Raw genomic sequence first — 27,768 nt, forward strand, 5'->3', positions numbered from 1 at the left:
CGCTAGATTAACCACACATAGCAGAATCGAGAATACATTTTCAAGTTGGAGAATGATGCGGATTAAGAGGAATCAGCATCAAGTGCCCTGAAGAGATAAATTAATAAAACCCTGAGAACTCAAATTAAAACAAAGCGTTTAGCAGCTCTTGTCACTGTTTGCAAAGGATATCAACCAGAACCATTTCTCAGTCAGTCTCTCTCCACCCAACTGGAACCATTTCTCAGTGAGTCTTTTTCCACCCAACCGGAACCATTTCTCAGTCAGTCTCTCTCTCCACCTGACCTCCAGAGTGTTTCCTGAAATTTTCATTTTTATTTCAGATTTCTAATATTAGGATGGCACGGTGGCACAGTGGTTAGCACTGCTGCCTCACAGCGCCAGGGACCCGGGTTCGATTCCCGGCTTGGGTCACTGTCTGTGTGGGGTTTGCACATTCTCCCCGTGTCTGCGTGGGTTTCCTCCGGGTGCTCCGGTTTCCTCCCACAGTCCAAGGATGTGCAGGTTAGGTGAATTGACCAAGCTAAATTCTCCCTCAGTGTACCCGTACAGGCGCCAGAGTGTGGCGACTGGAGGATTTTCACAGTAACTTCATTGCAATGTTAATGTAAGCCTACTTGTGACTAATAAATAAACTTTTAGCATCATTTTGCTTTAATTTTAATACTTTGGCTGTTAAATTTCTAGCCACAAATACTGAAATAAAGCGAACAACAGTACATTGAAAGGAAACTATAAACGGCCCAATGAAGAGTGTCTGCCTGAAGTATTAACTTGTCGTGTTCACATACCGGTACAGCGGTATTCCCAATGGACTGTGTTTCTAACAGTCTCACAACACCAGGTTAAAGTCCAACAGGTTTATTTGGTAGCACAAGCCACTAGCTTTCCACAGTCCAACGCCGGCATCTCCTCATTATTTCTAACAGTCACCAGGCAATTTCCTTTCTTTTTGCAGACAAGAACTGGTGAATGACGGTGACCTAACCTGGCAAGTTGGCTCCACAGCAGCTTAACTTCAGTTACTTACAGCATTCCATTCCAGCCAGCTTGATTCTTTCACCCCCCCCCCCCCCCCACCACCACCCCCTTGCTGCCTCTGAATCTGCCAGCCGTATCTCCCTGCTGACTGTACCAGAGCTCTCATCCTACCCAGTTTGTCTACATGTTTCTCAGCCAGACACTACCATTAAAGAGCTGAGCTCCCTTATGTTCAGTCAGACAGTAAACCTGATCAGCAGTGAGGATTCCTCTCAGTCAGTGCTAATACACCAGTGTATGATTCTCTCTTCCATCAGCACACAAAAATGGACCAAAGCAAATCGGAGTTCTGACAAAAGATCACTGACATGAAACGTTAACTCTGTTTCTCTCTCCACAGATGCTGCCGGACCTGTTGAGTATTTCCAGCATTTTCTGTTTTTAAATTTACATTAATAATTGAAAACTTTCCATCAAAGGTTCAAAACATCAGTGCAAATATATCAAACGGAGGAGAAGGCTAAGGCTACTGACAGAGCCTGGAAATCATGGATAACATTACTTAGCACTAGCACGATGGGCTGAATGATCTCCTGCGCTATAACTTTCACTTCAAGTTATTTTTGTGAGTTGATTTATTTTTGTAACAAATTACAGTAAAACAGTTTAAAATAGGTTTGTGCTTGTATATATTACAAACCATTGTAAATTAATTGCCATAAAGGGTAGCAGACAAATAACTCAATGCATTTGTCGAAACAATTCTGGACCATTATTCTGGAGAGAGGACAGTAATAAACTTACACTTTGGAATGTGTGTGAGGCTCATTATACAGATATTAAACATCACTCAGTGCTTTGATGGTAAGCCGTGAGGGTGAAACATGCATCTGTAAACAGTTACATGTTACAATGCCCAGTACCAATAGCTGAGGGTATTTGTACAGAACCAAATCCTTTTGCACAACCCAAGGCATAATACATTCAGCAATTATAGCCCATAAATCTTTCAATGTCACCTTGCGAGGAAAACATTTCATGAAAGAGAAATGATTTGTCCATTTTGGGCAGGCTACACCCAAACAGTTTGTCAAACCGATAGTTGGTATTTAGAGAGACAGTGAACACCAGCGTCTGATGATATCCATTCACAAAGGTCAGCCACGGTTTTCTCTTTATAAACAGGCCACAAGTTAGCGACCCTCACTCTTAATTCAAAGAGTGCAAATGCATTCACAAATTCGGGGAGGCGATGACCGGGTGGTCAGCTAACGTTCTGAGGACCCATGTTCGAATCCGGCCACAGTAGATGGTGGAATTTGAATTCAATAAAAAATATCTGGAATTAGGAATCTACTGATGATCATGAAACCATTGGTCGGAAAAACCCCATCTGGTTCACTAATGTCCTTTAGGGAAGGAAATCTGCCGTCTTTACCCGGTCTGGCCCACGTGTGACTCCAGAGCCACAGCAATGTGGTTGATTCTCAACTGCCCTCCAAGAGCAACTAGGGATGGGCAATAAATGCCAGCGATACCCATGTCCCACAAATGAATTTTTTTTTAAAGATTTCCTGTTCGAAAGCATGTCATAAATCCCCAATATTTTAGGGTGCGGTCAGGATTACTCCCTTAAGAATCCCGGAAAGTCACTACATTATGTTTTCTTGCTGATTCATGGGAACTAGCTGAAAAGCCACACTTCTGTTAATTTCATTCTTAGAATGAACTATATTGTTAATCCTCTTCGCAACACACTGTGAGGACAGGCAGTTGAGAGGGGACTTGGGAATTGTTGTTTGGACGTTCACTGACCAAATGTTTTATTTACTCAAAAAGATCAATTGGCTACAAAGAAACATCAGCAGCAGCGTAAAGTGTGAGAACAGGTTTAAAGTTTAAAAGTTTATTTATTAGTTCAACAAGTAAGCTTACATTAACAGTTACTGTGAAAATCCCCTGGTCACCACACTCCGGCAGCTGTTCGGGTTACACTGAGGGAGAATTTAGCACGGCCAATGCACCTAACCAGCACGTCTTTCAGACTGTAGGAGGAAACCGGAGCACCCGGAGAAAACCCACGCAGACACAGGGAGAACATGCAGACACGGCACAGACAGTGACCCAAGCCGAGAATCGAACCCAGGTCCCTGGCGGTGTGAGGCAGCAGTGCTGACCACTGTGCCACCGTGCGGTAACCTGCTGTATGGGAACAGAGAGATAAACATCTCCCAGAGAGTGGAGGAAACAACAGTGCCTTAAATCCCAGGCAAGACACCTGTGTTCAAAGACCGCCAGGTTTTCACTGCTTGATATGGCAATGTTGAATCCCAGTACTGGGCGGACCACAGGAAACTAATTGCTTGAGAGTTTGACGTCACTTGAGTGGACACGCAGGGTTCAAATGATAGCTAGACAATGAAAGTCAATGTCTCCACAGACTTTGCTGCATTAAGAAAGAATAAGAAGGATTTCCCGAGCTCAGAGATTTGTACAGGATTGATGTACTGCATTGACCCATGTGATGGAACTGGGGCAGACCAGGGAGCATTTACACGGTCCGTCTAACCAGAGTGTAATGGTAATGCTATGCTTTGAGACTACTTCTCAGACATTAGCCTGTGCTGAGTCTTAAAGTTTATTTATTAGTCACAAGTAGGCTTACATTAACACTGCAATGCAGCTACTGTGAAAATCCCCTTGTCGCCACACTCCGGCGTCTGTTCGGGTACACTGAGGGAGAATTTAGGATGGCCAATTCACCTAATCAGCACGTCTTTCGGACTGTGGGAGGAAACCGGAGCACCCGGAGGAAACCCACGCAGACACGGGGAGAATGTGCAGACTCCGCACAGACAGTGACCCAAGCCGGGAATCGAACCCGGGGTCCCTGGCGCTGTGAAGCAGCAGTGCTAACCCACTGTGCCACCCCTTTAGATATAACTGCTATTGCCAATAAGAAACAGGAGGAAAAGGAGTTGAAGGATTAAATGACTATCAGCACCCCGAATTCCAACAGGTTACCAATACCTGGAAATCATTCACTCTCTTTACTTGGCTAATATTCGGAATGCGTCCAACTACATCTCTGACACCAATAACACCCCAAATATTCAACAGTATCTAAACAGTTTCTAAACCATAATGAATATAAACATTAGGATTACTGCTAATTTTTTAAATTATAGATAGCAACGGAGGATGCATGTGGGATTTAATTATTCAACAACACCACAATTAGCACAGATCCTAATCACACTTCAGTTCCAGTAACTGGGTCCATTGACCCAGCAAATCAATCATTTCTGTTGATCTGAATATCGACCGAGGATAGAAATGCATTTCCAACTGACGTTTTCTGCTGAAACGTTGTGCGGATTGATTTTTAACGAAGATTATTATTAGGGAGAAATGTCTGCTGAAGAACGTAAGAAACCAACAGGAAACGGAACAGGAAAGATGAGAGGGAGAAGGTGAGGAAGATCAAGAGAAAGCCACTTGAGAATTCAAACTGAAAGAACGGCCGAGGGGGTGAAGGAGGCAGTAAAGAAACAGAATGGGGACGGTTGTAGGGGATTAAGCAGAAATAGAACAAAAATAGCAGATTTAAGGTTTGACACATGGAGGAAAAGATTTGATTAACCTTTGAACCTGGAAAACAGGGGAAAACAAACAAACTGAACAAAAGAACTGGGATTCATAAAGCACCTTGTACAACCTCAACATAGGCACGGGGCAGCAGGGTGGCACAGTGGTTAGCACTGCTGCTTCACAGCTCCAGGGAGCTGGGTTCGATTCCTGGCTTGGGTCACTGTCTGTGTGGAGTTTGCACATTCTCCCCGTGTCTGCGTGGGTTTCTTCCGGGTGCTCCGGCTTCCTCCCACAGTCTAAAGATGTGCGGGTTAGGTTGATTGGCCATGCTAAAATTGCCCCTTAGTGTCCTGAGATGCGTAGGTTAGAGGGATTAGTGGGTAAATATGTAGGGATATGGGGATAGGGCCTGGGTGGGATTGTGGTCGGTGCAGACTCGATGGGCCAAATGGCTTCTTTCTGCACTGTAGGGTTTCTATGATTCTATAGAATCACAGAATCCCTACAGTGCAGAAAGACGCCATTTGGCCCATCGAGTCTGCACCGACCACAATCCCACCCAGGCCCTATCCCCGTAATCTCACCTATTTAACATGCCAGGCTCCCTGGGGCAATTTAGCATTGGCCAATCAACCTAACCCGCACATTTTTGGACTGTGGGAGGAAACCGGAGCACCCGGAGGAAACCCACGCAGACACGGGAAGAACACGCAAACTCCACACAGTCAGTCACCCAAGGCTGGAATTGAACCAGGGTCCCTGGCGCTGTGAGGCTGTGCCAGCCCCAAATCGCTGTACCACCAATGAAGAATTTTTGAAGTGTGGTCACCGTTGTAATGTCAGAAATACAGCAGCCAGTTTGTGTAAATCAAGCTCTCACAAACAGCACTGAGATAACGGTCAAATAATTGGTTTTGGTTGTGATGGTTGAAGGATGAATATTGGTCAGGACACTGAGGAGAACTCTCTGCTCTTATTTGAAATAGTGCAGGGGGATCTTTTACTCTGCCTGAGAGGGCAGTTAAGTGTCTTGTCCAAAGGAGAGGCTGGATAGACTGGGACTTTTTTCTCTGGAGCGTAGGAGGCTGAGGGGTGATCTTATAGAGGTCTATATAATAATGAGGGGCATTGACAAGGTAGATAGTTAATATCTTTTCCCAAAGGTAGGGGAGTCTAAAACTAGAGGGCATAGGTTTAAGGTGAGAGGGGAGAGATACAAAAGTGTCCAGAGGGGCAATTTCTTCACACAGAGGGTGGTGAGTGTCTGGAACAAGCTGCCGGAGGTAATAGTAGAGACGGGTACTAAAAGCATTTAGACAGTTACATGGGTACGATGGGTATCGAGGCATATGGGCCAAATGCGGGCAATTGGGATTAGTTTTGGGGTTTTTAAAAAAAAAATAAGGGCAGCATGGACAAGTTGGGCCGGAGGGCCTGTTTCCATGCTGTAAACCTCTATGTGTTTCCATGTACTTGTTACCTTTCTTCTTGGGCATCCGCCACGCCATCCATGTAGACAGGTGACTCTGGAGTATGTGCAGCACTTCACATATCTCAGCAGCCACCTCTCCGAGGGGAACTATCATCAATGAGGGAGCCCAGCACCAAGTTGACTGTGCCAGCACACACTCTTCTTCAAACTGCTCTACCATGTCTTTGACAACAGGGGCCTTTGGAAGTTAACAAAGGTTCAGGTTTATATGGCTGTTGTGTTGACCACCCTTCTCTGTCGTGAAAACACCACGTTAAGATCCTCAAGAACTTCCGTCAGTGGTGCTTGCAACAAATCCTGGGAAGCAAATGGGAAGACTGCTGGACCAAAGCTAGCATCCTCCCTGAAGCTACATCTACCAGCATCGAAGTCCTGTTCTATTGGAACCCACTCCAGTGGATGAGCCAGTCCAAAGATGTGCGGGTTAGGTTGATTGGCCATGCTAAAATTGCCCCTTAGTGTCCTGGGATGCGTAGGTTAAAGGGATTAGTGGGTAAATATGTAGGGATATGGGGGTAGGGCATGGGTGGGATTGTGGTCGGTGCAGACTTGATGGGCCGAATGGCCTCTTTCTGTGCTGTAGGGTTTCTAAGATTCTAAGACTCTATGACACATCAGCGCTCCCTCAGTTCTGTCCCAAGACTGTCAGCCTCAGTTACATGCCCGAGTCCCTGGAGTGGGATTTGAAACCACAACTTTCTGCCCCAGAGGAGCAGGGGATACCAAGGGAATCAAAGCTGACAGGTTCCTCTATCCTTCTTAAACTGTGTGATAGATGGTAAGAAATACAGGGGTGGAGAAAGGACCCATGGTTTAAAGGGAGCAGAAATAAACAAACTCGGAAACATCAAAGGCAGTGGAATTAATAGGTTTTACTGGGGCATTTCCACAAGTGGGAAGAAAGGAACCCTCATGCTTTGGTCTCCAGGATGTTCTTTTGTTTTATAACCAGCTTACCTGAGGTCTCATCCTTGGGTTCCACCTCACGTAATAGTTAACCCACAGTTCCAAGTGCCGCAAACTGGCAACTGGGTACAGCACATGGTTTTCGTAATTCACATAAAATGGGTTGGTGAACTCCTCCAATTGGCTGTTTATGTAGGACCAGAGGGAGACAGTCTTTGTCTGCACTTCCTGGAGCAACAGGAACAGGGTACAGCAGGGTTAGATTCCAACCTGGTCTTGTTCAATGGACACTATTAGCAGTTACAGCGTGTACAAATCAACACTTCAAATTTCAATATCACAAACGGTAATTCTCACCACAGATGGGAAAGCACAGAGCCGTGAAATTCTTTCCTATTTGCACTTTAAATTCTATAGCAAGTCGCACAACAATAATGTTAATCATTTTAGTTCATTATCTCAGCAAAGTATTCAATGACAGCATTGGTGACAGTGGAAGTACAGAGTTATTGATTGCTGAGAGTAAGACATTCATCTTTCTTCAAATAACCCTCCTGCTGTGTATGTTATTTGCTACCAGTAATAATGTAAATAGCACAGAGACTGTGAAAATTGAGTTCCAATGGTGTCTGTCAGTAAATATTTTACAAACGTTAAAGGTCAAACACTTAACATACCTCCTTCATTCTTTGTTGTTCACAGTTATAAAGGAATGTCCCAAACAGGCAGCTGTACAGATGGTCCAGAATGGTCAATAGGAAGAGCTCATTAAACTCAAAGGCTGCAGGAAACTAGAGGTAGAAATGGTACAGATGTACAAGATATAAGAAAATTATCAGAGAACAATTTCTAAACTTTACACATTACTGAGGAAGGCAGGTGATAAGGGTTGCAGGGACTCGGACACTCTGAGCCACAGAATGGTAAAACTCTGACTTCTGGTCACTCTTTTCCTTTACAATGTATTCCCACCCTTAACTTTACCCATTTTGATGGACGGAGGAGGGGGGAGGATAGAAAGAGACACAAAGACAAGAGGCTGAACCTTCCATTTCCTCACCCATGTTGACTCTGAGCAGGAAAGTCATTGTACCTTCCACCCATCAAACAGTTAGGTAGACAGTGGTGAGCCTTCCTCCAGAACGAGGACCCGAGAAGACAACTTCCCACTGCCAAAAGCTACCAGCCAGAGGAGGCCAGGGCTGCTCCCAGAACAACAGCCTCCTGAGTCCTAGGATCGCACAGCAACCAAAGGAGGGGCGGGGAGTGGTCTCGAGGGGGATGGGGCCAGAGGGATTGTAGCAAGGACACACCTGAGATAGATTAGGAGCTTTTCAATGACAATGCTGGGAATCAGGAGAGTGAAACAATGAAGTACATTCACACTAGATTAAACGACCACTCATGACAGTTTAAGCTTTTGTTCTCAGCATGCCAATTGCCCACGGCAATAACAAGACCAGTTTGGCAACTGGGCAATCTCCAGATGCATCTTTAAAGCGGGAGTTTACAGACTGGCGCTGGCAGGCTTACATATGAGAAGTCTCCAAGCCACCTCCAATAATCACAGTTCCTCAATGTATATCAGACTTTATGAATATCGCAAAGAGTGAAGCATGACAGTGCAGTGATTGAGGATCCCAGCTCCTGGAAAATCCAATCACAAAGCAGCCAGTCACGTCAATGGGAGTATGGAGTGGGGGGGGGAATGCCATTAACTATTCCTTGCACTGGCTAGGATTTCCGTGGCGAATAGGAGCAGTCAGCGGATCCAATCTCTCAAACCCACCGTCACACGCTGTAAATCTACAGAAAGAGGAGCTATGGAGGCTCATGCTGATTCATTTATTCTCTCATTGATGCTACAGAGGGGAGAACTTCAGGAAGGTGGAGGCTGGACTTGTTGCTGTCTGCATTATCACAGGAGAGAAGGTAGAGACGATTGTGGTTGCGATGCCAGGCTCACCGAATGGAGGAGCTAAACCCGCTGGAGCCAGGGGCTCCTTCCAGATGCAACAGATGAGGCTAAGAGAAGCATGGTGCCTGGGTGTCTCACAAGACTGAAGGTGTACACACCTCACGCGTCTTGTACGTAGATGAGTGAGAGACAGTGTTGCCGATATCTCTGCAAGTCCAAGGATCTGGTGACTCACATTTGCCACATTCTCCAGGGACTGGCACCACAGGGCACTGGGCACAGGGAGGCCATCCATTGCCAGTGGCTCTGAATGTCACCATTCGTGATTCAACGTTTTTGCCGGTGGGTAGAACGCAATACAGCGTTAAAACCCACCATTGCAACCAGCGGGAAAACACAGATTTTCACACCCGCTCCTGCACTTAGAGCATAGATGGGAAAATGGCACCCAGAGTCAGGGAGAGAGGAACTCCCAGAGCCAGGCAGTGGGAGGGTGACAGAGGCATGGGCCTGGGCGGGTGAAAAGTAGGTCAGTGGATGGACCCTGAGGCAGAGGGGTTTAAGTTTAATTATTAGTGTCACAAGTAGGCTTACATTAACACTGCAAGAAGTTACTGTGAAAATCCCTTAGTTGCCACACTCCGGTGCCTGTTTGGGTACACTGAGGGAGAATTTAGCATGGCCAATGCACCTAACCAGCACATCTTTGGACTGTGGGAGGAAACCGTAGCACCCCGGAGAAAACCCAGGCAGACACGGGGAGAACGTGCAGACTCCGCACAGACTGTGACCCAAGCCGGGAATTGAACCCGGGTCGCTGGTGCTATGAGGCAGCAGTGCTAACCCACTGTGCCTCCCTGCCGCTGGAGGAGTGGGTGGGAAACCATGCAGAATCGAAGAACAAAGATGGATGAGTCACCAAGATTGCTCTTGTGCATCACCTGCTGGCCAGTTAGAAAATAACACTCAGAAGCCTGGGAATGGATTTTGCAACTGCCTTCTTGGCCTGGGAAAGGGGATGGTGTGAATCACAGGTACTTTATGCAATGGCTAATATGTTTTGTTATGCCCTAGCGGCTGTTTTCGTTTACTCTTCTCTGGAAAGGTAACCAACGGCTTTCAGTTTTGCATCATCTCCAAACTAACACAAAAGTCTTCTCTCAACGACAATCAATGCATGAGAATAAAATCTAGTGACTTTACGTGTCCATCTACTTCTTATTTTGAAGGCCAAATATTCATGCTCCAGCTGCAGTTTACAACACCGGGACAGAGCTGGCAATTTCCTCTTCAGTCTAACATAAGCAAAATGCTGCGGATGCTGGAATCTGAAACAAACAGAGAATGCTGGAAAAACTCAGCAAGTCTGGCAGTATCCGTAGGGAGAGGGAACAGAGTTACAGTTTTAAGACTGTTTGATTCTTCATCTGATGAAGACTGCGAAACATGCTGAGCTTTTCCAGCATTCTCTGCTTCCTCTTCAGGTCTTGTAGGACTTGAAATGAAAATGGAGAGACTGGGTAACCGAGGGAATGTTGAATGTAAATGGCTAACCACATGCAACCGGAATGACGACATTCCAGATAAGCACGGTTTAAAATGGAATGATGCGCTGGTGCATTTGTCCGACAAGTCAAAGAAGGCCCTTTTTAAAAAAAATGTATTAGTCACAAGTAGGCTTACGTTAACACTGCAAAGAAGTTATCTCCTAGTTGCCACACTCTGGTGCCTGTTCGGGTTACACTGAGGGAGAATTTAGCATGGCCTAACCGGCATTTCTTTCAGACTGTGGGAGGAAACCGGAGCACCCAGAGGAAACCCACGCAGACACGGGGAGAACGTGCAGACTCCGCACAGACAGATTGAGGACGGGGTTCTTCGACCTCGTCCGTGGTTGGGATTTTCCGGTCCCGCTGCTGTGAATGGAGAATTGGTTGAGCATCAAATTCTCCATTCTCACAGGCGCCGGCGATGGGGTGTACAAGATCGGAGAATTCTCAATACCCTGGAGTGAACTGGACTTCATGACTTCTTTTCCTTGCCATTGGAGCTTCTGGTTAATTAGAGTGAGCGAGAGAGAGCGAGAGAGAGCGAGAGAGAGCGAGAGAGAGCGAGAGAGAGCGAGAGAGAGCGCGTGAGCGAGAGAGCGCGTGAGCGAGAGAGCGCGTGAGCGAGAGAGCGCGTGAGCGAGAGAGAGCGAGAGAGAGCGAGAGAGAGCGAGAGAGAGCGAGAGAGCGAGAGAGAGCGCGTGAGCGAGAGAGAGCGCGTGAGCGAGAGAGAGCGCGTGAGCGAGAGAGAGCGCGTGAGCGAGAGAGAGCGCGTGAGCGAGAGAGAGCGCGTGAGCGAGAGAGAGCGCGTGAGCGAGAGAGAGCGCGTGAGCGAGAGAGCGCGTGAGCGAGAGAGCGCGTGAGCGAGAGAGAGCGCGTGAGCGAGAGAGAGCGCGTGAGCGAGAGAGAGCGCGTGAGCGAGAGAGAGCGCGTGAGCGAGAGAGAGCGCGTGAGCGAGAGAGAGGGCGTGAGCGAGAGAGAGGGCGTGAGCGAGAGAGAGGGCGTGAGCGAGAGAGAGGGCGTGAGCGAGAGAGAGGGCGTGAGCGAGAGAGAGGGCGTGAGCGAGGGAGAGGGCGTGAGCGAGGGAGAGGGCGTGAGCGAGGGAGAGGGCGTGAGCGAGGGAGAGGGCGTGAGCGAGGGAGAGCGCGTGAGCGAGGGAGAGCGCGTGAGCGAGGGAGAGCGCGTGAGCGAGGGAGAGCGCGTGAGCGAGGGAGAGCGCGTGAGCGAGGGAGAGCGCGTGAGCGAGGGAGAGCGCGTGAGCGAGGGAGAGCGCGTGAGCGAGGGAGAGCGCGTGAGCGAGAGAGAGCGCGTGAGCGAGAGAGAGCGCGTGAGCGAGAGAGAGCGCGTGAGCGAGAGAGCGCGTGAGCGAGAGAGAGCGCGTGAGCGAGAGAGAGCGCGTGAGCGAGAGAGAGCGCGTGAGCGAGAGAGAGCGCGTGAGCGAGAGAGAGCGCGTGAGCGAGAGAGCGCGTGAGCGAGAGAGAGCGCGTGAGCGAGAGAGAGCGCGTGAGCGAGAGAGAGCGCGTGAGCGAGAGAGAGCGCGTGAGCGAGAGAGAGCGCGTGAGCGAGAGAGCGCGTGAGCGAGGGAGAGCGCGTGAGCGAGAGAGAGCGCGTGAGCGAGAGAGAGCGCGTGAGCGAGAGAGAGCGCGTGAGCGAGAGAGAGCGCGTGAGCGAGAGAGAGCGCGTGAGAGAGAGAGCGCGTGAGCGAGAGAGAGCGCGTGAGCGAGAGAGAGCGCGTGAGCGAGAGAGAGCGCGTGAGCGAGAGAGAGCGCGTGAGCGAGAGAGAGGGCGTGAGCGAGAGAGAGGGCGTGAGCGAGAGAGAGCGCGTGAGCGAGGGAGAGCGCGTGAGCGAGAGAGAGCGCGTGAGCGAGAGAGAGCGCGTGAGCGAGAGAGAGCGCGTGAGAGAGAGAGCGCGTGAGCGAGAGAGAGCGCGTGAGCGAGAGAGAGCGCGTGAGCGAGAGAGAGGGCGTGAGCGAGAGAGAGGGCGTGAGCGAGAGAGAGGGCGTGAGCGAGAGAGAGCGCGTGAGCGAGAGAGAGCGCGTGAGCGAGAGAGAGCGCGTGAGCGAGAGAGAGCGCGTGAGCGAGAGAGAGCGCGTGAGCGAGAGAGAGCGCGTGAGCGAGGGAGAGCGCGTGAGCGAGGGAGAGCGCGTGAGCGAGAGAGAGCGCGTGAGCGAGAGAGAGCGCGTGAGCGAGAGAGAGCGCGTGAGGGAGAGAGCGCGTGAGAGAGAGAGCGCGTGAGCGAGAGAGAGCGCGTGAGCGAGAGAGAGCGCGTGAGCGAGAGAGAGCGCGTGAGCGAGAGAGAGCGCGTGAGCGAGAGAGAGGACGTGAGCGAGAGAGAGGGCGTGAGCGAGAGAGAGCGCGTGAGCGAGGGAGAGCGCGTGAGCGAGAGAGAGCGCGTGAGCGAGAGAGAGCGCGTGAGCGAGAGAGAGCGCGTGAGAGAGAGAGCGCGTGAGCGAGAGAGAGCGCGTGAGCGAGAGAGAGGGCGTGAGCGAGAGAGAGGGCGTGAGCGAGAGAGAGGGCGTGAGCGAGAGAGAGGGCGTGAGCGAGAGAGAGCGCGTGAGCGAGAGAGAGCGCGTGAGCGAGAGAGAGCGCGTGAGCGAGAGAGAGCGCGTGAGCGAGGGAGAGCGCGTGAGCGAGGGAGAGCGCGTGAGCGAGGGAGAGCGCGTGAGCGAGGGAGAGCGCGTGAGCGAGGGAGAGCGCGTGAGCGAGGGAGAGCGCGTGAGCGAGGGAGAGCGCGTGAGCGAGGGAGAGCGCGTGAGCGAGGGAGAGCGCGTGAGCGAGGGAGAGCGCGTGAGCGAGGGAGAGCGCGTGAGCGAGGGAGAGCGCGTGAGCGAGGGAGAGCGCGTGAGCGAGGGAGAGCGCGTGAGCGAGAGAGAGCGCGTGAGCGAGGGAGAGCGCGTGAGCGAGGGAGTGCGCGTGAGCGAGGGAGAGCGCGTGAGCGAGGGAGAGCGCGTGAGCGAGGGAGAGCGCGTGAGCGAGAGAGAGCGCGTGAGCGAGAGAGAGCGCGTGAGCGAGAGAGAGCGCGTGAGCGAGAGAGAGCGCGTGAGCGAGAGAGAGCGCGTGAGCGAGAGAGAGCGCGTGAGCGAGAGAGAGCGCGTGAGCGAGAGAGAGCGCGTGAGCGAGAGAGAGCGCGTGAGCGAGAGAGAGCGCGTGAGAGAGAGAGAGCGCGTGAGCGAGGGAGAGCGCGTGAGCGAGGGAGAGCGCGTGAGCGAGGGAGTGCGCGTGAGCGAGGGAGAGCGCGTGAGCGAGGGAGAGCGCGTGAGCGAGGGAGAGCGCGTGAGCGAGAGAGAGCGCGTGAGCGAGAGAGAGCGCGTGAGCGAGAGAGAGCGCGTGAGCGAGAGAGAGCGCGTGAGTGAGAGAGAGCGCGTGAGCGAGAGAGAGCGCGTGAGCGAGAGAGAGCGCGTGAGCGAGAGAGAGCGCGTGAGCGAGAGAGAGCGCGTGAGCGAGAGAGAGCGCGTGAGCGAGAGAGAGCGCGTGAGCGAGAGAGAGCGCGTGAGCGAGAGAGAGGGCGTGAGCGAGAGAGAGGGCGTGAGCGAGAGAGAGCGCGTGAGCGAGAGAGAGCGCGAGAGCGAGAGAGCGCGTGAGAGCGAGAGAGCGCGTGAGAGAGGGAGCGCGTGAGAGAGGGAGCGCGTGAGAGAGGGAGCGCGTGAGAGAGGGAGCGCGTGAGAGAGGGAGCGCGTGAGAGAGGGAGCGCGAGAGAGAGGGAGCGCGAGAGAGAGGGAGCGCGAGAGAGAGGGAGCGCGAGAGAGAGGGAGCGCGAGAGAGAGGGAGCGCGAGAGAGAGGGAGCGCGAGAGAGAGGGAGCGCGAGAGAGAGGGAGCGCGAGAGCGAGGGAGCGCGTGAGCGAGAGCGAGGGAGCGGGAGCGAGGGAGCGGGAGCGAGGGAGCGTGAGCGAGGGAGCGGGAGCGAGGGAGCGGGAGCGAGGGAGCGGGAGCGAGGGAGCGAGAGCGGGAGCGAGGGTGCGGGAGCGAGGGAGCGGGAGCGAGGGAGCGGGAGCGAGGGAGCGGGAGCGAGGGTGCGGGAGCGAGGGAGCGGGAGCGAGGGAGAGCCAGAGCGAGGGAGCGTGAGCGAGAGAGCGTGAGCGAGGGAGCGTGAGCGAGGGAGCGTGAGCGAGGGAGCGTGTGCGAGGGAGCGTGAGCGAGGGAGCGGGAGCGAGAGCGAGGGAGCGTGAGCGAGGGAGCGTGAGCGAGGGAGCGTGAGCGAGAGAGCGAGAGCGAGTGAGCGAGGGAGCGTGAGCGAGGGAGCGTGAGCGAGGGAGCGTGAGCGAGGGAGCGTGAGCGAGGGAGCGAGAGCGAGGGAGCGTGAGCGAGAGCGAGGGAGCGAGAGCGAGGGAGCGAGAGCGAGGGAGCGAGAGCGAGGGAGCGAGAGCGAGGGAGCGTGAACGAGGGAGCGTGAGCGAGGGAGCGAGAGCGAGGGAGCGTGAGCGAGGGAGCGTGAGCGAGGGACCGTGAGCGAGGGACCGTGAGCGAGGGACCGTGAGCGAGAGAGAGAGGGAGCGCGAGCGAGGGAGCGCGAGCGAGGGAGCGCGAGAGAGCGAGCGCGAGAGAGCGAGCGCGAGAGAGCGAGCGCGAGAGAGCGAGCGCGAGAGAGTGTGAGCGAGAGAGTGTGAGAGCAAGAGTGTGAGCAAGAGTGTGAGAGTGTGACAGAGAGTGTGACAGAGAGTGTGACAGAGAGTGTGACAGAGAGCATGTGAGAGAGAGTGAGTGTGAGAGAGAGTGAGTGTGAGAGAGAGTGTAGGAGAGAGAGTGTAGGAGAGAGAGTGTAGGAGAGAGAGTGTAGGAGAGTGTAAGAGCGAGAGTGTGAGAGAGAGTGTGAGAGAGAGTGAGAGAACAAAGACAATTACAGCACAGAAACAGGCCCTTCGGCCCTCCAAGCCTGCACCGACCATTCTGCCTGACTTAACTAAAATCCTCTACCCTTCCGGGGACCATATCCCTCTATTCCCATCTCATTCATGTACTTGTCAAGACGCCCCTTAAAAGTCACTACCGTATCCGCTTCCAATACCTCCCCGAGAGAGAGTTTGTGAGAGAGTGTGTGGAGATTGAGTGTAAGAGTGAGAGTGAGAGAGCGAGTAGAGCGAGCGTGAGCGAGGGGGGGGGGTGCGGTGGTACACACCACAGCACAGTTACTGGGTCTTTGAGCTTTGAGTTTCTATTTTGTTACTCCATGAAAGGCTGCCATGTTTTTGTGTCCTTATCCTGTTTCCCCACACTCTCTCTGTTATCCTTTCAGTATCCGTACAATAGGAAGCACTGACTGCAGCAGCAGGCATTATCATGTCTGATTCTTTGGATTATTTGTATTGATCTTTGCTGCTGTTCTTCAAGCATAGACGTGAAAGGATGATTGTTCTGTGCTCAATGCTGGAAATGTGTTGCATATCATACGGAATATAACATTGAAAATTCTCAGTAAAACATTATTTAAAAGAAAGGGCATCAAAGCCATAGTTAGAAGGATGTGGCGTTGAACTACCAGGGATTAGAAACTACAGTTACATGGAGACTCGAGCAGCTGGGGTTATTTTCAGTGGAGCAGAAAAGGGCAAGGAAATTTAATGAAGATTTTTCTTTTAAGATAATCATCAGGATAGGGCAAGACAATTCCCTCTGGCTCGGGAATCAGTAACAAGTGGCTAGCACTACTGCCAGTTGAGGTCTCGGATTGATGAGGGACCCAGGCACAACCAAGTGATGACTGGCGAGAGGATCATGTAGGGGGGGGACGGGGTCTTGACATTGGGGGTGGTTTTCAGCAGGCTTCTCCCCCCCCCCCCCCCCCACCGCCACCTCTCTTCCCCCAATCTTCCTGATGCTCGATTCCTCAATCAGGCACTGAGTGCCTTTACACATGGGACTCTCTCCACCCATTCTCCTTCTGGGAGCCCTAAGCAAACAGATCAGGGATTGTCCATAATACTCCTCAAATGGGGAGCCCCTCACCTGCCTCTGCGTTAATACCAGCAGCAGTGGGTTGAGATCCTTAAGTGGGCAGCTTCCCAACAAACAGCCTCCTACCTGATTAAATGCACTCCTGCCACCAAACATGCCATGGGGATGGCACAAGATTCCACCCATGGTTTCAAGAAAAAAAAAAGTCATACAATTACAACATGATTAATGAAAAAAGGCCTCATTTCTATTCAATCACTCGCGGGTCACATGAACAGACAGACTGGTGAGCCTTAAAACGGCCAACTCTATAAATGGTAGCTTCACATCTAACATTCCTGATCACAGATTCTGCAGCTTGCATTGGATAACAATTCAGAGGTCTCAGTGAATGTACCTGTGCAGGAAGCTAGAAAGGATTCCCCCCCAAAAAATACAAGGAAAACAGCAAAGAATGTAGGCATTTACTGATCCTCCAAGGGAAGTTAATCAGCATTTTAAGAAAAAGAACATTCTAAGTACTGCAGCCACCCACAGATGACAGGAATACAGATTCAAAGGAACAATATCACTGAACAGAATGTTTGAGAGGTGAGGTGAAGACCACACAGTCTCTGATCCTCACAATGCATCAGTAATAGCTCAGCTATTATTACGCCTTACTAGGAAGAAAGGTAAAGAAAAAAGTTAAAGTTTATTTATTAGTCACAAGTAGGCTTACAGTAACACTGCAATAAAGTTACTGTGAAAATCCCCTAGCTGTCACACTCCAACGCCTGTTCAGAAACACTGAGGGAGAATTTAGCACGGCCAATGCACCTAACCGGCACGTCTTTCGGACTGTGGGAGGAAACCGGAGCACCCGGAGGAAACCCACACAGACACGGGGAGAACATGCAGATTCTGCACAGACAGTGACCCAAGCCTGGTACTGAACTGGCACTGTGAGGCAGCAGTGCTGATCACTGTGCCACCTCACTTGCATTGATATATCGCCTTTCACCACCACAGAACATCCCAAAACGCTTGACGGTACTTTTGAAGTGTAGTTACTGTTGCAAGGGAAGAAATGTGACAGCCTGGCATGGAAAGCTGCCATAAACAGGAATGAGATAAATGATTGGATAATCTGTGTTGGCTAAGGGATTGTTACAGAAAGCAGTAAATGTTTTTTTTATTCGTGGGACATGGGCGTCGCTGGCTGGCCATAATTTATTGCCCATCCCTCGTTGCTCTTGTTCAGAGGGCAGTTGAGAGTCAACCACATTGCTGTGGCTCCGGAGTCACATGTAGGCCAGACCAGGTAAGGACGGCAGATTTCCTTCCCTAAAGGACATTAGTGAACCAGGTGGGTTTTTCCGACAATCGACAATGGTTTCATGGTCATCGTAGATTCTTAATTCCAGATATTTTTTATTGAATTCAAATTCCTCCATCTGCCGTGGCGGGATTCGAACCCGGATGCCCAGAACATTAGCTGAGTTTCTGGTATAGTGTAGCAATAACACCACTAAGCCATCGCCCCCCATCAAGGGATGGGAAGGTACGTGAAGGTACACATACTGTTATCACTTAATACTAACAATCCAACTGCTGCAGCTGTACAAAGGAAACTCCTACCTGCTTTGTCATTTGCCACACGCAGTCAATGAACTGAAGGAAGATGGGCGATCGGTCAGCATCAGCATGGTTCTCATCGCCATGTCCTATTCTCTGGACAAGAAAGAATGGCTTGCATTTATATAGCATATTGCATAACTTCAGAACACCCAGAGCACTTTACAGCCAATACAATTCATGATGTGGAGATGCCGGCGTTGGACTGGGGTGGGCACAGTAAGAAGTCTCACAACACCAGGTTAAAGTCCAACAGGTTTATTTGGAATCACGGTTTATTTGGAATCACGAGTTTTCGGAGCACTGCTCCTTTATCGGGTGAGTGGAGAGGTAGGTTTCACAAGCACGGCATATATAGACAGAGACACAATTGCAAGATGATGTTTGGAATGCGAGTCTTTACACGTAATCAAGTCTTTACAGGTACAGACAATGCAAATGGAGAGAGGGATAATCACAGGTTAAAGAGGTGCAAGTTGTCTCAACCGGGACCTTGGGTTCATGTCACACTACATGTGGCCTGGGCTTGCAAAATCTCACTAACTGTCCTGGCTTGAGACAATTCATACCTCTTTAACCTGTGATTATCCCTCTCTCCACTCGCACTGTCTGTACCTGTAAAGACTTGATTATCTGTAAAGATTTGAATTCCAACCATTATCTTGCAATTGTGTCTTTGTCTATATGTGCCCTGTTTGTGAACCAAACTCTCCATTCACCTGATGAAGGAGCAGTGCTCCGAAAGCTCGTGATTCCAAATAAACCTGTCAGACTTTAACCTGGTGTTGTGAGACTTCTTACAATACAATTCAAGCATAGTCACTGTGATGTAGGAAATGCAGCAGCCAACTGTGCACAGCAATCAACCACAAACAGCAATACTGTCCAGGACACCAGTGAATAACTTCCCCAGCTCCTTTTTGAAATGCTGCCATGGGATCCTTTATATCCACCTGAGGAGGGAGATAATTCCTCCATTTAACATCTCAAACAAAAGACGATACTTCTGACATTGCAACAGTGCCTCATTACTCCACGGGAGTGTCCGCCTGCATTACATGCTCAAGTCTCTGGAGTGAGACTTAAGCCCAATTCTAGATTTATAAAATTCACACCCTTTAAATGATATAATCAGCAAAATGAGTCAGACTTGCTGGCTCCTAACTGCATTATGCCCTCTAGTTACTTACGACTGCAAATCTGTGTCCAAAACTGAGCCACTCCTTTTCAATCAGCACTTCAAATCCCTTGATGGTCCGGTAGTAGCTGTCAAGGATTAGCATGGTCAGGGCTGTCAGCTGTGAAGTCCGATCCCAGCCATCACTACAGTGGACCACAACTGAGGTTTTTGCAGATTCAATCTTGTCCGCTATGCGAACTGCTCCAGCGAGAAGGATCTGGGAGAGAACAGGGGACAGCCCGTTAATAAAAGATGCATCAAGGTCAAGACTGCACAGCAGGAAAGAATTCAGCAAAACGTTAAACAAAATAGTTGTACTTTTTTAACTCCTAATTATGTCCACAAAAGATTATCTGTTTTTGGTGACATTGACTGGGGGGCGGGGGTGGCACCAGGAGAACTCTAGTTAAGAAAGCCCACCAACGCCTCTACTTTCTCAGAAGACTAAGGAAATTTGGCATGTCAGCTACAACTCTCACCAGGTTTTACAGATGCACCATAGAAAACATTATTTTTGGTTGTATCACAGCTTGGTATGGCTCCTATCCTGCCCAAGACCACAAGGAACTACAAAAGATCGTGAATGTAGCCCAATCCATCACGCAAACCAGCCTCCCATCCATTGACTCTGTCTACACTTCCCACTGCCTCGGCAAAGCAGCCAGCATAATTAAGGACCCCATGCACCCCGGACATTCCCTCTTCCACCTTTGTCCGTCGGGAAAAAGATACAAAAGTCTGAGGTCACGCACTAACCGACTCAAGAACAGCTTCTTCCCTGCTGCCACCAGACTTTTGAATGGACTTACGTTGCATTAAATTGATCTTTCTCTACACCCTAGTTATGACTGTAACACTACATTCTGCACTCTCTCGTTTCCTTCTCTATGAATGGTATGCTTTGTCTGCATAGCGCACAAGAAACAATACTTTTCACTGTATGCTAATACATGTGACAATAATAAATCAAATCAAATCAAACTCTAGGTTCTTTTTTGAAGATTGCTTTGGGATTTGTTATGCCTACCCAAGCAGGCAAATGGATCTCAGTTTAATTCCCCATCCAGAAGACTTTGACAATGCAGCACTCCCTTAGCAGTGTAAGCTTGTAATCTGCTTTTAAGTCCATAGCAGGACGGGAATCCAAATCCTCCCGACTCCAAGGTGAAAGAGTCAATTAACCGAGGACAAGCTGACACCAAGCAGCAGCATTTAGTTGGGCCTTCGGCGTAGCTCTGGTCAAGTTGCAGCGGATAACAATACGCTTGAAATGTGTTACTGTGAGCCACTGCCATTTACACAACATCAGGCAAGCGCAATCAATTCCAACAACTCGACTGTCGACAATCAAAAGAAAGCAAGGTGTGGTCCAACAGCTAATGACAGCAAATTCAATTCTACTTTTAAATAAAAGAATTGACGCCATCGAACTGACAGAATGGACAAATGTTTGAAAACTGAATATTTAAAAGAAAAATATAAAAACAGACTAACTGATCATTCACTAATTTGCTGTTTTTTTGGGATCTTGCTGTGTATACATTGGCTGCTTGCACAGCAGAAGTGACTACACTTCAAAAGCAATCCACTAGTTGTAGACCACATGGGGTCTCTTGAAGACATAATTAGAAGTTAAAGAAATACAATGGATTTATTAAATTAAAAAATATTAATTTATTTAATGCATCAGAATATTCATATCTCTTGCTGAATAAAGAGGCAATGCTAGAATGATGGGCTAATGACTTTCTTTCATACCATAAATCCCAATGGTTATAGGGTATTACTGTTGATGATAAATATTCAAATAGGAATTATCAGTATATAGTTAAACTTTGCAGCTAGGGTTGTTAGTAATTGTTCTCAATGTTAAGGTTTGGGTGTTACACTCACTGGGGCAAAGAAAAAAAAGAAAGTGACTTTGACCCAAGCTGATGTTGTCACAAAATGGTAAGATGCTATGAAAATGAATGTTTTTTTTTTGCACAAATGAAATCAAACGGCCATGTATTTTCTAAACCATGTCTAGGCAGCAACTAAGAAAAAGGAAGGAACAGGAAAGAAGAGGGGACAGGATGTTTTTTTGCAATTGGTACGATTAGTAATCAAAAGTGCTGTGAGCTAGGAAGCAGTTTAGACACAAATGAGGTGTTGAAGAAGCAGCAGCAAGAGAGAGAGAGAGAAGCTGCCATCCCCAAGAACCAGTTCATCCAGAGATTAGGGGCTGAACGCAGCAGAAGAGCTGGGGAAATGGGCAGTCTTCCTCAGGAAACAACTCAGTTAGAGACGAAGCGCTGAAGGCAAAAGGCAGTTTGTGTAAAAGATTGTTTTCTTCGCTGAACCGAAGACCATTCCCAAGTCCTGGTCACTTAAGCTGTACAGTGTGGTAATCACTGGCTGGATTTTACCAATATGTTTTATGGTTGTTTGGGAAATAGGGTCTCAGCCGAGTTTAGGATTACGGGGGAAACAGATACTATCGGGTTTTCATTCTTTGGGGGACTAAGTGCTTACTAAGAACTAATCTGCCAAAGGATAAGGTTGTTCTTTGTCGTGTTTTAATTATCTTTCTTCTACTTTAATAAGTACTTTTTATTTGTTATTTAACGAAAGGGAGGTCTGAGTTTTCACTGTTTCCCCACGTTTCTCACTAATATCCAAAAAACAAAATACATCACGGTAAACCAGTGTTTAAGGTTGGGACACTCTCGCACATAACATCAGCAAGTTTTCATAACAATGTTTATATCCTTGATAGAATCAACCTCCTGTGATGGGGATGTTGAAGGCACCAAGAGCAGCGCCGTGCAGGCGCAGCACTGACTGGGGCCAATTACAACTCAAAAACAATCCCTCCCTTTTGAAAGAAGAGAATTCCAGTGAGCGATGGTCAAGAGACCATCCAGAGATAAAATAGCAACGTCACCCACCCCGCGACCTCCTTTAGGAATGTATTTACTGCTCTTAGCCAAATCATCTCTGAAAGAATAGAGCTCAGAAAGAGAGAGGGAGAAGATCCCATTCCCAATGCACGCGTTCTGAATGCATCTGACAAAGGGCAGTGTTTGGGAATTCAGAAAGATGTGTGCAAGCTGGACATCTCATTCCCTCAAGAAGAAATAAAAGGGAAGGAAAACGATTGGAATTACAGGAAGATTACAGGCTTAATCTTTTAACGTCAAAGATTCAACTGTGAAAATTTAGAGCATGGGCAAGATTAGTCTCAATTATAAAGACTTACTGATTGGAAAACAGAATTCTACAGTGCAGGAGGCCATTTGGCCCATCGAGTTTGCACCAACCACAATCCCACCCAGGCCCTAATCTCATAACCCCATGCATTTGCCCTAGCTAGTACCCCCTAACACTAAAGGGCTATTTATCATGGCCAATCAACCTAACCTGCACATCTTTGGACAACGTCTGTTAGAATTTAAGCCCGAGATCTTTCTTCAAACCTACCGCTTGCAGTTCAGGACAACAATTGCAGTAAATTGCTTTCGGAAAACTCTCTCAGACGGATAAATACCCGGAGTCAAAGACTACAATTCAATCTCAGGGTCCAATTATCTCAGGAAACTATGTTTCTCTTAAACAGATTGACCCTGTCTCAACCGCAGTCAATTGAAATTTTAACCTCCCCTGCCCCAGAGGCGGCTTTTATTCTACATTCACTATTGCAAATGCCATGTAAAGTTGTTCTCCCTCCATCCCAGCTGGGTAAACAACAGTCTTTCTGCCAAAATATGGGCATTCAGCACAGATGGGGCAGAACTTTCAGTTAGGCAAGGGGATTAAAATCTCACTCACATACAACCATAGAACCATGGAACATTACAGCACAGGAACAGGCCTTTCGGCCCTTCTTGCCTGTGCAAAACCATTTTTGTGCCCAGTCCCACTGACCTGCACCTGGACCATATCCCTCCACACCCCTCTCATCCATGTACCTGTCCAAGTTTTTCTTAAATGTTAAAAGTGAGCCCGCATTCACCACCTCATCTGGCAGCTCATTCCAAACTCCCACCACTCTCTGTGTGAAGAAGCCCCCCCTAATATTCCCTTTAAATTTTTCCCCCCTCACCCACATTTCCATCTCTCTGTTATAAATGCCATCCAATTTTCCATTGTAGTCACTTTTGTCTAAGTTGAGAGTTCTGCCCAAGCACAGCTCATTACCAGAGAGTGAACACAAGTGCCTTCTTTGTAGTTTAAGTACTCGTGAGACTAGCATCTCCATGTTAAGCTTATTTATTAGCGCCACAAATAGGCTTGCATTAATGAAGTTACTGTGAAAATCCCCTACTTGCCACACTCCGGCCCCTGATCGGGTACACTGAGGGAGAATTTAGCATGGCCAATGCACCCTAACCAGCACGTCTTTCGGACAGTGGGAGGAAACCGGAGCACCAAGGGGAAACGCATGCAGACACGGGGAGAAGGTGCAGACTCCACACAGACCTGAGCTGGGAATTGAACCTTCCTCTGTCAGCAATAGAACTGATAAAACCAGATATCTTTGAGTATCCAATCAGTACTTGAAACATAGAAATCAGTAAACACTTTAGGCTGCAGTCAGGACTGAACACATGGCCTCAGGATAGGAATGGTGGGGTGGTAGGAACTGCCTGCTCCTGTTCACTGCTCTGCCGAGACTGTGGGGTATCTGGTATCTGACAGTCTTGCTCCACTGTGATGCTACTGTGGCAAACTGGTCCAATGATGTTCGTCATCAAATCTACGACATGAATGACAGCTAGATGAGCAAAGTACCGGGAGAAGCGGGAGGAAGTTGTGTGACAGTAAAGGGGTTACAAATTGAGCATGCAATTTCCCCACTCTAACCAGTCTTTATCTCACCCCACTTGCAGTTTAAAACGATGCCCCTGCAATTGTAAACCACAAATCGTGACTTCCGAGGAGCGCACATATTGGATTGATTCGATTTTATGAGACTCAAGGAGACCAGTTACATTCAGTGGTAATAAACAGATAGCAAACTCTAGGCGTCTCACCCTTATGTATTCTAACCAATGAGTTGAATCGATATTTGACAGCCACTTGGCTTCATCTATCACAGGGTAAACCATGTCCTTCAGCTTCCTCAGAGACTCCCTCATGACGTGGATGTTATGAATTTCCAGGAAAACAAGCTCAGCGTTCGAGTAGGCAGTTTCACTCTCATAGCCCCCGCCTTTGGTCTGGAAGAAAGTGGCAATTATGCAAATATCAGTGGATCAAGAAAGCAGAAAGACACCACTAAGCTCGCTTGACTCAGATATTTCTCCCACTCCTCCACAACACTTTCAGTTTTATGGCCAATTACACCAACTCAGGACTGCAGTAAATCAGCATACAGTATGATTATTACAAATAGCTGAAACTCTATTTCACCTTGATTGCCCTGCATAAAACATTCGCCAAGTGCAATGGAACCCGAATTTACTGTAGCAGTTTATGGATTTCCACATTTCCAACCACAATCATTTTTTAAAAATAATCTTTTTACAGCCACATTTATCACTCCCAAGGCAACCTCCACAACATGCACCTTATTGGCATCTGCAACACTGCCTTGGCGAGCGTCAAAGATGATCAACTTGTGAGACTGAGCATTGGCATCCATTATGGTTTGTAAGTACTTCTCATCCTCCTTGCACCGCTTGTCATTTGGCCCCACCATTGGCTGGCTGCACCTAGTAATGGTTGCTTGACTTTCCGGATGGATCCACGATAAAACCTGAAGAGCAAGTGAAAAAAGAGTTCTCAGTTACATTCATACTCAATGTTAACTTACTTAACTAATTCATTTATTCACAAGGATGTGCAATTCGTAGGAACAGGAGTAGGACATTGCACTCCTTGAGCCTGTTCTGTCATTCTGTTACCTGAGGAGGCAGGGTTTTAGTCAAACTGGAGTTCACACAGAATGGATGGTGAGAGTTGAGTAAGCAAAGTGTTATGAGTAGTTGACTAAGGGTGTGGTAAAGGCAGATATAAAGTGTCGTATGCGTGCAGGGTTACAGTTGGTGCAATGTTGATGTTGTGGCAGTATGTAACTAATGTGAGGACGTTGGTTCTGAGATAGGATACTTCTCTCTCTAGGAATGAAGGGGAAAAGTCTTGTTCAAAAGATAGGGTAAGAAAGACAAAACTGATTGAACACACAAGAGAAATAGTTAATAGTTCCAGGATCAATGCACTAAATTATCACAAAATTGTGACAGTACAGAAAACTATTTGGTCCATTGTACCTGCATCGGCTTTCTAGTATTTACTGGACAATCTTTCCTTTAGTTCCAGACCTTTATTACTTCACTCAGTCCCAGCAAAACCTTGGCAAGGTGCGGCTCATGCAAACGAACCATAATGCAACCAACAATCAGCAGCCTACTTTTAAACAGTACATTCTGTTCATTCCCACCAGTCTTAGAGTGTGTGCACATGTGTATTCGTGTGGTGTGTGCGTGTAAGCGTGCGCAGTTGTGTGTGCGTGTGCCTGTATGCATCTATGTGTGTGCATTTGTGTGTGCATGCGCATGTTAAGTTCCACTTCATGCAAGCAGTGCTATCTCTGCAGTTTTCAGCAATCATTCATGCAAGGATTCAACTGCTGGGGTATCCTTTACTAGTGTCATCAGTCTAGGGTCACTGTGAAATAGAGAAGCCACCGGATTTCTTTTCAAGTCCACACAAAACAGACGAAATAAGTGACTATCACGAAAAATATAAAATTTATAACTAAAAACAAAAACTAAAAAACAGAAAGCCTCAAAAAAAAGTGGAGTGTGACCTCAATAGAGATTGGAGAGTGAGAAGGGAAATTCAAATATATTACATCCACCCATTTCCCTTTATCTATCCGACTTGTCACATTCCCAAGAAACTCAATCAATTTATCAGACATAATTTACATAATTTCCCTTTCATAATATCATGTGGACACAACCTGATCATATTATAATTTTGTAAATGCCTTGCCAACAAATGATGACAGGCTAATTCGCCCTCCTTCCTTGAACAGTACTATTACATTGATTTAATATTACTTCAACATTTTCTTTAAGGAGGCAGCTGCACATTTATAAAAACAGACAACTTAAGCATCAGTTATTAGTTATGAGGATACGGAGGAGAAAAAAAAGTATTGTTTAGTTAACAAAAATATTGACCAATATCATTTCCCCCAAAACTACGGTGGTATTGTAGCTTTCAAAGCGAAACTGATTACAGAAGCTGCTTCTGTGTCAGGTTCATTGAAGCAATGTTCAAAAGTAAGCCATAAAACCAGAAGACCATAAGACATAGGAGCAAAATTAGGCCACTCGGTCCATCGAGTCTGCTCTGCCATTCAATCACGGCTGATATTTTTCTCATCCCCATTCTCCTGCCTTTTCCCCATAACCCCTGATCCCCTTATTAATCAAGAACCTATCTATCTCTGTCTTAAAGACATTCAATGACCCGGCCTCCACAGCCTTCTGCGGCAATGAGTTCCACAGATTCACTACTCTCTGGCTGAAGAAATTCCTCCTCATCTCTGTTTTAAAGGATCGTCCCTTTAGCCTGAGGTTGTGCCCTCTGGTTCTAGTTTTTCCTACTAGTGGAAACATCCACTCCACGTCCACTCTATCCAGGCCTCGCAGTATCCTGTAAGTTTCAATAAGATCCCCCCTCATTCTTCTAAACTCGAATGAGTACAGACCCAGAGCCCTCAACCGTTCCTCATACAACAATCTCTTCATTCCAGGGATCATTCTTGTGAACCTCCTCTGAACCCTTTCCAAGGTCAGCACATCCTTCCTTAGATACGGGGCCCAAAACTGCTCACAATACTCCAAATTGTCCCGGCAATGAAAGCGAGACGTTCATAGAAACTCACTGGGATCCGTCCACGGGTCCGGAATGCTGCCACTTTGCAAAGGTCATCGTCTTTGACACTGGTTGGCACCACTACAACTGAAGGGTAGGTATCGCAGAGTTCGTAGTTGCTGTTGATCTTACTTATTGCCCAACTTTCATTCGGCAATCCCTATAACAAAATGTAAAAATAGAGTTTAAACAGAAGACCAAATCAAAATCCTGTTGAAACAGAACTCACTTTCTTTCTCATAATAATATAAAAGCAAAATACTGCGGATGCTGAAATCTTGAAACAAAAACAGAAAAATGCTGGAAAATCTCAGCAGGTCTGGCAGCATCTGTGGAGAGAAAGTAGGGCTCTACTAACTCTCCATAGATGCTGTCAGACCTGCTGAGATTTTCCAGCACTTTTCTGTTTTTGTCACTTTCTCTCTCCACAGCTGCTGAGTGCTTCCAGTTCACTCCACATGAGGACTTTAGCATACAAATCAAGGCCTACTCTCTCTGTGCAGTACTGAGGGAGTGCCACACTGTCAAAACTAGTCTTTCAGATAAAATGGGGAGGCAGTGGTGCAGTGGTATTGTCGCTGGACTCGTAACCCAGAGAGCCAGGGTAATGCTTTGGGGACCCGGGTTCAAATCCCACCTCGGCAGATGGTGAAATCTGAATCCAATAAACTTCTGGAATTAAAAGTCTACTGATGACCATGAAACCATTGTTGATTGGTGTAAAAACCCATCTGATTCACTAATGTCCTTTAAGGGAGGCAATCTGTTGTCCTT

At 48.1% G+C, this 27,768-nt stretch overlaps 1 protein-coding gene across 4 annotated transcripts in view; it reads right to left on the bottom strand.

The window, feature by feature from the left end:
* The window catches only part of LOC144493010 (phosphatidylinositol-3-phosphate phosphatase MTMR1-like), a 78,567-nt gene that overhangs the window by 13,575 nt on the left and 37,224 nt on the right, over positions 1 to 27,768 (bottom strand). For all 4 annotated transcript variants that reach the window (XM_078211794.1, XM_078211793.1, XM_078211792.1 and 1 more), the window contains 7 exons: positions 27,005 to 27,154; positions 24,674 to 24,862; positions 24,138 to 24,323; positions 19,133 to 19,339; positions 17,946 to 18,038; positions 7,648 to 7,761; positions 7,022 to 7,198 (listed from right to left, as the gene is read on the bottom strand). In XM_078211794.1, coding sequence (XP_078067920.1) covers positions 7,022 to 7,198; positions 7,648 to 7,761; positions 17,946 to 18,038; positions 19,133 to 19,339; positions 24,138 to 24,323; positions 24,674 to 24,862; positions 27,005 to 27,154 — 1,116 coding nt within the window. The remainder of the gene's footprint in view (positions 1 to 7,021; positions 7,199 to 7,647; positions 7,762 to 17,945; positions 18,039 to 19,132; positions 19,340 to 24,137; positions 24,324 to 24,673; positions 24,863 to 27,004; positions 27,155 to 27,768) is intronic.

The sequence above is a fragment of the Mustelus asterias genome, chromosome 4 (genome assembly GCF_964213995.1).
Source record: "Mustelus asterias chromosome 4, sMusAst1.hap1.1, whole genome shotgun sequence".
NCBI classification, from domain to species: Eukaryota; Metazoa; Chordata; class Chondrichthyes; order Carcharhiniformes; family Triakidae; genus Mustelus; species Mustelus asterias.